The sequence below is a fragment of the Octopus bimaculoides genome, chromosome 4, assembly GCF_046866305.1.
Source record: "Octopus bimaculoides isolate indiv1 chromosome 4, ASM4686630v1, whole genome shotgun sequence".
Classification (NCBI taxonomy): domain Eukaryota; kingdom Metazoa; phylum Mollusca; class Cephalopoda; order Octopoda; family Octopodidae; genus Octopus; species Octopus bimaculoides.
The window spans coordinates 20,536,895-20,549,212 of record NC_142931.1 but is presented as its reverse complement, the minus strand read 5'-3'; the positions used below and the strand labels follow the sequence as shown (position 1 = coordinate 20,549,212).

The window sequence follows — 12,318 nt, the reverse complement described above, 5'->3', positions numbered from 1 at the left end:
TTCAACCCATTGTGGAATCTTTGACAAGTTAATGGTTCACATCTTTGGGTGAGTTGCATGCCATATAAACGACTTGGGACTATGTTATAAACCCTCATAGCCTTTGGATTTAATATAAAAGTTTGAGAAAATGCAATGATTTGTTATAAATTTAATGCAATAAAGGAATTGGTTTAACATGAACAAGAGGATAATTAAAAAATAAAAATTAATTTGGGTTACCCCAAATGTCAAAGAGAGGAAGAATTACAGTATCATTTTAATATGAATTAATTAAAATAAAATATAAAATAACTGTTTTTGAAAGACATTGAAAGTAATTTTTTTTTCTTCTTCTTTTATTTGGCTTGCTTTACTTAAAGAAATGATTGGAATTTCTTTCAGGCTTCTCCATTCAGATCGAGACCCAATTCCTGATGTTCCTGCTATATACTTTGTTATGCCAACAGATGATAATATCCAAAGAATATGCAGGGTGAGTATTTTATTAGAAAACTGTTAAGCTACAAATTGTGAAATGGTATTTAACAAAATGTGTTAAACTCTGTGTGTGTGTGTGTGTGTGTGCATGCAGAAATTCAATCAGTATGGCTATTGATATATCAAAGTGTTTAAAAGTGTAGCAATTGTCTCTTTGAAATATAAATACCTGTTTGAAATAATCCCAAAATGTTTTAGAAATTTATTTTCTCTTTCTGTAAAGATAGAACAATAATTTTCATTGCATTTTAGGAGAATCTATGCCAATAATGAACACACACACGGAAGTTATATTTCACTTTCATTATAATTACTCCATGTCTGTCTCATAATTTCATATCAAGAATCTTATATTAGATATGTTCATATTATGATATGTTCATATTATTAACAAATAAATAGCTATGCTATGGAAATGTATGTAGCATAATTTGAACAAAAACTACACGTGTTTTTTTTTTTTATGACTATAAATCCCAACAGGCATGGCTGTGTTATTAAGCTCACTTTGGAAGCATATAGTTTCAGGTTCAGTCCTACGGTGTGGCACCTTGGATAAGTGTCTTATTATAACCTCGGGCCGATTAGTAGCTTGTGAGTGAATCTGGTAGACCTGTGTGTCTGTGTTTGTCTCCTCCAACCACTTGACAACTGTTGTTGGTTTGTTTACATCTCTAACTTAGTGGCTCAGCAAAAGCAACTGATAGATTAAGTGCCAAACTTTAGACAAAAAACTTAAATTCTGTGGTCAATTTGAGTATAATGGTTTAAGGTGGCACCTCATCATGGTCACAGTCCCAATGACTGAAACAAGTACAAAATAGAAGATAAAGATATATTTTAGAAGTGTTAAAACCAAGCCAGACTTTCTTTGCCATCGACAATGTAAACTGTAACATGGTCTATATATCCTTATATTCACTGTTATTTGCCCATTCAAAAGACTCCCAAATAACTTTCATCCTGACTTTTTACTTTTAAGTTGTTCGCTATCATGTGTTTTTCTTCTTTCAGGATTTTGAAAATCAAATGTATGATTCCTATTTTTTGAACTTTATATCTTGTGTTTCACGACAAAAACTGGAAGACATCGCAAACACTGCGATCCAGCATAATTGTGTGTCACAGATATCAAAGGTTAGTTATAACGTCAGTTATTTCTTGTATTTATTTTTATGTAAGCCTTAAATTTATTTGCTGGATGTTCACTGCTGTTCAAGTAAACTCAGTCAGAAGCATTCCAAACATGACCACCTTATCTTATTTTTAGACATTTTCACATAGGACTACATTACACAGTGTCTTTTCCTTTTTTTACAAAAGGTTATATATGGTTTTGTAGATGATTTGGCTGTTGTTTGATGCAGATCTAGGGATATGAAATAATTATTGCTACTTTCAGTTCTGGTGTTCTGTAGTATGTGTGAGCTAAAGGCTAACAATTGGCCATTTGCTTTAAATAATGAATATTTATATTTGTTCTTCAAATATAAAAATTGCTACTACTTTCTAGATTCTCATCCACTTCCAAATATTGAAGAGCTCCTGTGTTCTATTACCTACAATAAATTCTTCAGCAAAATGGCTCTGAAAGCAGCCTGCCATCAAAGTCTAGTCCTCAGTGATGAAGAAGAGAAATACTATGTAGGTTGAGATGATGGATGTTTATTTCAGTAAGGTTGTGAGTTCAATTCCTCACAACTTTATTTCACGTTGCTCCAGTCCACTCAGCTAGCAAAAATGAGTAGTACCTGTATTTCAAAGGGCTAGCCTTGTCACACTCTGCGTCATGCTGAATCTCCCTGAGAACTATGTTAAGGGTACATGTATCTGTGGAGTGCTCAGCCACTTGCATGTTAATTTCATGAGAAAGCTCTTCCGTTGATCGTATCAGCTGGGACATTCATTGTCGTAACAGTCGGAGTGCTTCTATTCCCAAAGACATTTTAACAAAATGTCTCATCAGTTTGAAATAAGGCAATGACTATCAGAGAAAATGTTACAAAATGGTAAATTTTCTTTTTTACATCCAGACTACATTACACACAGCAAAATTACAGATAATCTTTCATATTAGGTTACAGACGTAGAGGAAAAAGAAAGGATGGTGAAGGTTTTCATTGGTAAATAGACTTATTGCTCAACAATTACATCTGTCACATACCTAGCAAAGCTAACACAGCTGTTTGTGGTCTTAAAAAATTGAAGTCGGGCAGTACGTGTGAGGAATTTGAGAATGTAAAGGGGAATAACTGAGTAAAGCATTTCTACTGTTTCTTCCATTTTCCTCAACCCTCCGAATATTGATTTCTGTAAGTGGCACTAGGCCACAAAGACAGGAGCAGTTGATTAAATCAGCCTAGTATATTACTGGTGCTTATTTTATTGATCCGTGGAAGCTGAAAGGCAAAGTTGATCTCATTTGAATTCTAAACCGTCGGGCAATAGCAGAATCCTTAGATAACTTCTTTGCTCCCAGCTATGCAAGGAGAAAAGACACCCTGGAGGATCTAGACCGAGATTCAAAGATACTGCAAAAAGGAATATGAATAGCAAACTCAAGCGAAAAACCGACAGGTATGAAGAAAGCTTATCAAGTCATGTCAGTGCCATGAACAGTCATTGTCATTATGGTTGACTGCAGATAGCAATGTTAATGAAACTATTTTATTTCATAACATACTTGACTGATGAAGCAGTAGTGAACTGAAGCCTAGTTGGTATCAACAGCTGCTAATAATTAAAACTATTAGAAGTTTTCTAATATTGAACAAATTACATATTGCACTTGTGTGTCCCCACTTGCCTCTTGAACATGTACAGATTTCCCTGCTCTTGTTGCTGGAGGTTGATATTTAGTTTGATAACTTATTGGTATGAATATATTCTATAAATTTATGCTGATATGTTCTAATATAAGCAACACTTTGGTTCTATTTAATAGTGGATACTTCAAAAGGAAATTTTCCATAAAGTAATATATGCATAATAAATTACTAATTAATTCTGTAACATGTATGTTGTGAATAATTTTTGTTTCAACTTATGACTTTTGTGTATTATTACAGATTTACGATCAAAATTTAAACTTTATTAGTTTAGAAGATGATCTGTTTACACTGAGGCACCAAGATAGAGAATCTATATCATATTATGGTAAGTTGATTTTCATATCTTGATACATTTTTCTCTGAGCACTATAGATTCTAATTTCTATGATAATTGGTATATTTAGGTTATTTGTATTGATAGTTTGTCTAGTGAACTAGATAAGGAATCCTATTAATACTTTTATTTTTTTATTGTTCATTGTTTGTTGATATCTTGTGTCCCCAAAGAGGCATAGCTTGCAGTTCTGTTTGTACTCTATTTTTCCTGCTTTAAAGGAAAGCAAAACCTTTTACATTGTTTTTACCAAAGACTCATGAATAGGATGTTTTATGGAAATCTATAGATTTTTGTGTATTGTTAGAGAAATTTTAACTGCATGCCATTTTTACTCTGAAACACCTGCCTGCTGGTGGAGTTGAAGAGGAACTTGTTTTCCAGGTAGGGAGACTGTATCTTGCTGCAGGCAGTGAAGTTTGAACACATGGCCATATAGTCAGTAATCCATCATATTAATTTCACTTTTATTATGTGTCTTTCTTGTAAAAGTTGCGTACTAAATGTATGACTTGAAACAAACTTCAGCCACTGGAAATTTTGTGGCATTTCACAACAACTACATAGCTGCTGCTACAGATACTAAATATTTAGTTCACTGATAGTGTCTGATCAACAACTTAGTCAATATTATAGACACCTGATATTCACTGGTAAAACATCATATTTAGGTCACTGTTAAGTACATTAAGTATTGTTTTACCTGTGTACTTTTTGATCCAATGTCAAAATCTAAATCAGCAGGTCTATAATCAGACATTTAAGCTTGGGGTATATAGGATTACATTATATAATGTCCTTTCCTTAAGACAATAGGAGTGGGGTGGTTTGGTTACTATTTTTAGCAGCAGGTTGAGTGAGGCCACCAGCTCCCTCATTTGGTTTATTGGTGTGACATCTTATGAACAATCTGAGTTTATTGTTATAGACACCAAACATTGGATTCTTTGAGCCTTTGATTGTGTGCATGTTCACTGCTACAGTAACCATGCATTTTGTTTATTGGTAAAATGTTTGGTCAACAATTCTAATGTCTCTGATTCAGATATCTACTGTCATCATCATCATCATCATCGTCGTTTAACGTCCGCTTTCCATGCTAGCATGGGTTGGACGATTTGACTGAGGACTGGTGGACCAGGAGGCGACACCAGGCTCCAATCTGATTTGGCAGAGTTTCTACAGCTAGATGCCCTTCCTAACGCCAACCACTCAGAGAGTGTAATGGGTGCTTTTACGTGCCACCGGCACAAGGGCCAGTCAGGCGGGTACTGGCAACGGCCACGCTCGAAATGGTATATTTTATGTGCCACCTGCACAAGAACCAGTCCAGGGGCACTGGCAACAATCTCGCTCGGATGTCTTACTGGCAAAGGCCACGCTCGAAATGGTGTATTAGGCCATGCTCGAACACAAATGAAAAAATGTCTAATTGTTTTTCTCACTTGTAAGAATTTGTTGTAAAACTATTTTTAATTGTGATTTGATGAAAGAAGCTAGTCCTTATAACCATGTCTACAAGATTTCAACGTATTTATATTGCAATCTCTACATCTATTGTCAAAGATTTCCACTTCTTGATTTATATAACTAGCATTGTGGGAAATGGTACACTTGCTAGAAAACCATTTCAAATCCTATCTACCATTTGTAAGTTCTCTAATGTCAAACATAAACAGTTGCAGTCAGTGTATTTGTATCTGTTCAAACTGGGAACCATCCATGTAAATCGCACCAATCTGGGTGGTCTGCAAAGGTCATAGGTACTACACACCCCTACACTGATTAACTTTTAAAACATTTTCTTCTTGTTCCCCATTTTTAATGTTTTTCGATCCTTTATTATTATTATGTAATTTTTGCCTTTAAACAGCTATTAATCGTGGTGATGTCAAGGATACAGAAATGAATGCAATAATGGATACCATTACAGATAGTTTATTTTCAGTCTTTGTTACTTTAGGTAAGTCCTAATCACTATGTTGGCAACTTCTTAGTCATTTATTAGAGACCACTCTATTGGAATCATTCAGATGAGACTCTTTCTGTAGATATTGATTGCATTTGTTCAGACTGGAAGCCGTCCACATAAATTTTACCGGCTCCTTTCTTTACCAAGCTCTTTAATCTTTATCCATCTACAAGAATCTAAACCATTTTTTGCAAATACACTACTGTGTATTATGCCCCGTGTTTTATCCCCACAAAGGAAACTTTTATGACTGCCAATTATTGAACTCCCTCTTTCCTTTTCAACATCTCAATAGTGATGGAAACTGTTTTTAACAATAACCTTCTCCAATACTTTAATTTTTCACCCCTCCTCACTGACTATCAGTATAGCTGCTATAGAGCCAGATATATTGAAACATTCTGTCCTATGTTCCTATGTTACTCTCCTGTGGTTTTCTACCTTTGAGAATCTCAACAAAAGCATTATCTACAAATTTCACATCAGTGATATCCATATCATTGCATTTCACTGCATGAGACCTTACTAAGTAAGCTCTGCTTTAGAGTTTCAACCATATCTCATCCCATTGATTGGAAACTTCCTGACAGGCTTCACCATGTGCTGATACACTAGATTTAATGACTATCAAATCTAGTGTGAAACATTTAGTTATGTCTCCTTACTTTTCTATATTTACAATCTACTTCCAGTCATTTCTTACAGCACAGATTCCTATGAGGATGAAACCACTGTTCACCCCTTCAAGACACTGGTTTTTTTCCATACCCAACTTGGATACTTCATATCATCACCAAAACGGCATCACAAAAACTAGGCTTTCTTCTGGGCTAGCTCTGATTAGTTGTTGACTCTCTACAAAGCTCAGTAAGACCCACATTGTCATACTGTTCACATATATGGAACACAACTATTTGTCACACTAACATCCTTGACCACATCCGAAAGAAAGCCTTCTGTTAAACTAGCAAAGGTTCACACCCCAATATCCTATAGTGCTGTTTCTTTCTCTCGTTCCATCTGAACAAACTAGTTTCAAAATTCCTCCCTCTAAATCTACCTAACTTGTTCATCTTCCCTCTTCCAGCCACTTCTTATGTGTCTCACTTGCCAAACATTAAACACTTCTTCCAAACTACATTAACATCTTATGCTTAGTAAAACTAGAAAAGAGGCACCACTCCTCCACTTCTAACTAACCTATAAAAAAAGTTTGTTAAAAAAAAAAAAGTGCCAATGAATGCAGTGTTGCAGGAGTTGTGGGATACTCTTTGACAGACAACCCTTCAATTGCCAATACTCAACAAACATTGACCCATTGTTGAGCTGTCTTCTTAATGTTTGTCCTGTTATTACAAGTCTTTCTTTTTCTGAATTTGATTGCAAAATTATCTCATACCATCTAAACTCTTTTCGGCTTTTCTCATCTTTCATTTTCCCATCAACCTTTCCCATATTATTTCACAATATTTGTTTGTAGTACATTAATATATTTTCCTCTGGCATTAAAAATGGTTTTTGATTCTCCAGGAGTTGCTCCTATTATTCGATCCCCTCGAGGCAATGCTGCAGAAATGGTTGCCGAGAAATTAGATAAGAAACTACGTGACAATATAAGGGATGCTCGAAATAGCCTTTTTACCACAGACAATATACAAACTGGCCAGTTCAGGTAAGTTTGAAACTTTCATCAGTTAAAACTATATGATAATATACTCAACTTGCCAAAATTATTTACAACTTAGATATTTATTGGCTGATTAATTTTAAGGGAAAAAATTCAAATCGCATCACCAGCATTATTTGTCATGAAATTGTGTTGTGTTTTTTAGATAGAATGCAACAAATATGTGTCTATTTGGAAATAAATAGTTATAAAATGAATTTAAAAAAAATTGATAGGCACTAAGGCCACAGAAGCATGTTTGAATTTGTGGCCCTTCCCACCATTTACTCCCTTACTCGCTTTTGCTGTAATTTCCCTTTCTCCCATCATACTCCCTCTTTATCTTCACTCTTTTACCTTGCTTCAGTTGTTGTTGCTCTCCTTTCTATTCACATTATTGGCCAAATTACCTTGGATAAATGGACATGCCATAGAGTACGGAGGACTCTTTTGTCTTGCAGGGTATAAGGAAAGTCTGTGCTGCTTGGTGACATGATAAAATGTACCCAGCACACCCTATAAAGTGATTAGTGACTAAGTGGAAACACTGTAGTGTTGAGAGGATCATTCAATCTATTTGGGGACTTGACATCTCTGGTGTTGGGGTCTTGGCTAAATGTACCCTGTACACAGTGTTGTAGGTGTTAGGAAGAGCATCCAGCTGTAGAATTCATGCCAAAAATGAAATGAGTGAGATGAGGTCTTTTAACTTTTCAAACGGGGCAGAACAAGAAATGTGGACTGTGATGACCCATTCAACCCATACTTACATGAAAAGTAAATTTTATTTATCCAATCTAAAAATGTATAACCAGAGCAAAAGTCATCATTTAATGTTTGTTCTCCATGCTGGCCTGGGTTGGTTGGTTTAGTCAGAGGTGGCAAGCTGAAGAGCTGTGCCAGGTTCCAGTCTGATTTGGCTTGGTTTCCACAGCTGGATGCCCTTCTTAATGCCAGCCACTTTACAATATGTGTTGGGTGAAAGACAAAGTTGCTTCAACAAAACAAAGCCCATCTTACCTGTGTAAATATGGAAATATTGGATATAAAATGTAAGTTCTTTCTTGCCTATCTCCGAATCCTTTGTATAACATTATTTCTTGTTTAATTCATTTTGCATGTCATTAATTTGTATTTTTTTTTTTTTTTAGTTTCCAAAGACCTCTTTTAGTCATTCTTGATAGAAGCCTGGATTTAGTTTCCTTACTTCATCACACATGGACCTACCAAGCTCTTTCACATGATGTTTTGGTAAGATTTGTCTTCTGTCTCGCTGGGGGTGATATTGAGAGTTGAAATGAATTTTAAGAACTTAAGCAAAATGTTCCAGCCTGTGGCAGAAATAAAATTATGTTTGAATTTCTGAATAGTCCTAAAGTTTTTTTTTTTTTTTATGAGACATAAAGTTTAGCAATATTTATGAAAAAAAATCCAGAATGAAATAACTTTGAAACAAATAAAAAATAAATACTCTGCTTTCTACATTATTCTTCTTCTTTGTTTTGGTAGGATTTGAAGTTAAACAAAGTTGAAATTGAAGAATGTACAGAAGTGATGTCTCCAAGTGGCACTTCACGTCCAAAGAAAAAGAAGAAAAGTTATGCCTTCAGTTTTTCTGATAAGTTTTGGCAAACACATAAGGGAAGGTAAATACCTTTTTGATATTATTAGCTTCTCTAAATGCTTAAATGGTATTTAAGTCACTTTAAATTATTGTAGTTTTTTTAAAGTTTGTGATAATTGGCACAATGCTTCCACTGAGATTACTATTATGCCTACCAACACCAGCACATATCCCATCACCAACATTCAACCTTTTGTCACAGATCAAACCAGATTCCTCTCCTACACAGAACCTGAACTTTTTAGCTTCAACCCCAAATTTACTGAACTGCCGACCAACTCAAAGCTGTATCTGTTCCTCTACCAACATCACAGTCACTATTGTTACTACTACTAACACCAAACCCTTACAAAATCCTCCACCTCTCATTCCCATAACCCATCTTACCTTCTCCCTTATCTGTCATGGACCAATCTCAAACTTGCAAGACATAAATTGGTCAACTGCAACATTCTTCATTATCACCATCAACCTCTGGACAATAGTGTCTCAAGTTTTGCGACTCGTTGCATTGGTTACTCAGTTTCCATGGCATAGAAGTGACCGAGATCACAACATTGCCTCCGAACAGGATGCCAGTCCACTGCTGGGCCACTCATTTACACCTGAGTGGATTGGAGCATCATGAAATGAGGTTCGTTTTTTATTTAAAAAAAAAAAATGTATAGCATGGTCCGGGAATGGAAACCATGATCTTGTGATCAGATGTAAAGATAAAACATCTACAGAAAACTGTGTTGCTCTGAACTGCACGAATCCTCTGCAGAGTTCTCAAAATTTGAGGGCAAGGGTTATCTTAGTATACAGGTTGCAGGCAGCTGGCACCTTGTTATATTCTCCATCAAATTTGCTAAGTTAAATAATAATGATAATGATTTTTTCTAAAGTTGGCACAAGGCCAGCAATTTTAGGAGAGGGTGTTGATTACAAGGACCCCAGTAATTCACTGGTACTTTATTTTATTGAACCAAAAGGGTAAAAGGCAAAATGTATCTCTACAGGATTTTAAATTGGAACCTAAAGAGCTGGGAGAAATGCTGCTAAGCATTTTGTCTAATGTTTTACCAATTCTGCTAGCTTATTGCCATAATATCATGATTATCATCATTTAATGTCCATTTTCCATGCTAGCATGGGTTGGACAGTTTGACTGGGGGTTGGCAAGCTAGGAGGCTGCACCAGGCTCCAGGATAATGATTTTTCAGCTTTTAGTTAAAAATATATGTTTATTTTTTACATAATTTGAATCATTTTTTTTTTTTTTCAGCCCATTTCCTACAGTTGCTGAAGCTATTCAGGAAGAATTAGACTCTTATAGGGCAGAAGAAGATGAAGTGAAAAAATTGAAAGCTGCTATGGTAATTATTTCTTTGTTGTTGAAATATGCAATATAGTGTCATGGAATGTATTGGTGCTGTTTTGTGTAACCCCCGTATCAATCTGGATTGAACAAACCTCAGATCAAGAAATTCCAGTCATTACTAATGAGCATTTAATCTTTTTATTCAGGCCTAGTGTACCTGGGTTTATATCATTCAGTGTGTCTTACTTTTTTTTAAGCTGGTAGACATTTGGCTGCTATTTCTTGCAAGTCAAATAACCACATAGACGTTCTCTAATTGTCTTCTATCATCATCATCATCTAACGTTCGCTTTCCATGCTGGCATGGGTTAGACGGTTTTTATGGCTGGATGCCCTTCCTAACACCAGTCAGTATTTTGTTACAATGTGTAGTGGCCGTGTGGTTAAGAAGTTTGTTTCTCAATCACATGGTTTTGGGTTCAGTCTCACTGTGTGGCACCTTTTGGTATCTTCTACTATAGCTCTGAGCTGATCAAAGCCTTGTGAGTGGATTTGGTTGACAGAAACTGAAAGAAACCTCTGTATGTGTGTGTTTGTGTCTTTTTGTCATGACATTGTGCAATGGTTGTAAATGAGCATCACTGCTATTGGTTTCCTATCTTCTGTGAAATCAAGTTCAGTTACAGGAAAAAATATTACTTAGATTGAAAACAGGTGAATGTCCGCAACAGGGAAGACATCCAGCTGTAGAAAATCTGCCTCAATAAATTCCGTTTGACCCTTGCAAAGATGGAGAAGTGGATATTAAAATGATGATGAATGTTGAATGGATCCATTTTATTTCTTATTACATTTTTGAGGAATATCAAGAGAAAACTCTGTAAAAGGATTGATACAGCCTTTGTAAATACAGCAATCCTTCGACTATTGTGGGTGTTATGTTCCAAAACACCCCGTGTTAGGTAAAAATCCGCAAAGTAGAAACAGTACTGTACTGTATATTTTTTTTATTGTTTTTATAATTTGTATATGTTTATTTTATTATAAATGCAAAACAACACCACGGAGGAATTGATGTAAGCTTAAATGATAAATCGCAATATGGCGAGGGATTACTGTACTCATCTTGTATCTTTTACTTGTTTGTTATTAGACTGTGGCCATGTTGGGGCAGTGCCTTGAAGAATTTTAGTTGAATGAATCAACCCCAGTACTTATTTTTTTAAACTTGGTACTTATTCGATCAGTCCCTTTTATTAAACTGCTAAGTTATGGAGATGTAAACACACCAATATTGGTTGTTGAGCAGTGGTGGGGAACACACCTATATGACAGGCTTCTTTCAATTTCTGTACCAAATCCATTTGCAAGGCTTTGGTTGGTCTGTGGCTATAATAGAAGGCACTTACCCAAAGTACCATGTGTTTAGGAAGCAAACTTACCATACCTGCAGCTAAAAGGTTTAAATTTTTTCATCTTCATTTCATTTTTAAAAAATCGTATGTGAAAAGTAAGTGAAGCTAGTTACAGTGTATTTAGATTTTGGCTGTTAATTTTCTTTTTCTACCTGATGTTAGGAGTTCACAATAGAGATTAGTAATTTTAATTGCCATGAGGACTTGCTCTTCTAATGAACTAAATAGTTCTTGACACAGTCTCTCATCGGATTCTGGATGTTACCCTTTTTGAACTCATCAATAGACGCTTTGTATTATTGCAGAGAAAGAATGTCGGATGTTAAGAAACAAATTTTTTTTTCCTCTATTTTAAATTGGCATTTTTTCTGTTTACTTTCATATTTTTCAGGGTTTGGAGAGAGAAGATGATTCAGCCATTAGTATGCTATCAGATAACACTGCAAAACTGACTTCTGCTGTCAGGTGAAATACTTTTATTCGATCCTTTGTAATATCTCTCGCCATTTACTCATGAATACTTTATGTATATCCTTCTGTAATGCAACCAACTCTTAGAGTATCATTCTTTGTTCCATACTTAATTTATCTTAATTATTTTTCCATTTTCACTTCAAAAAACAATCAATTGTGCATTGAGGATGTTGATTAAAAATTTTTTTTCTTTCAATTTATTTAAATGTCTATATAGGA

The 12,318-nt window shown here is 35.1% G+C and overlaps 1 protein-coding gene across 1 annotated transcript in view; it reads left to right on the top strand.

Annotated features, from left to right (window-relative positions):
* The window catches only part of LOC106881541 (sec1 family domain-containing protein 1), a 107,110-nt gene that overhangs the window by 12,705 nt on the left and 82,087 nt on the right, over positions 1 to 12,318 (top strand). The window contains exons 4-12 of the mRNA XM_014931969.3: positions 385 to 475; positions 1,495 to 1,617; positions 3,549 to 3,636; positions 5,519 to 5,608; positions 7,148 to 7,289; positions 8,435 to 8,534; positions 8,793 to 8,929; positions 10,175 to 10,265; positions 12,017 to 12,090. Coding sequence (XP_014787455.1) covers positions 385 to 475; positions 1,495 to 1,617; positions 3,549 to 3,636; positions 5,519 to 5,608; positions 7,148 to 7,289; positions 8,435 to 8,534; positions 8,793 to 8,929; positions 10,175 to 10,265; positions 12,017 to 12,090 — 936 coding nt within the window. The remainder of the gene's footprint in view (positions 1 to 384; positions 476 to 1,494; positions 1,618 to 3,548; positions 3,637 to 5,518; positions 5,609 to 7,147; positions 7,290 to 8,434; positions 8,535 to 8,792; positions 8,930 to 10,174; positions 10,266 to 12,016; positions 12,091 to 12,318) is intronic.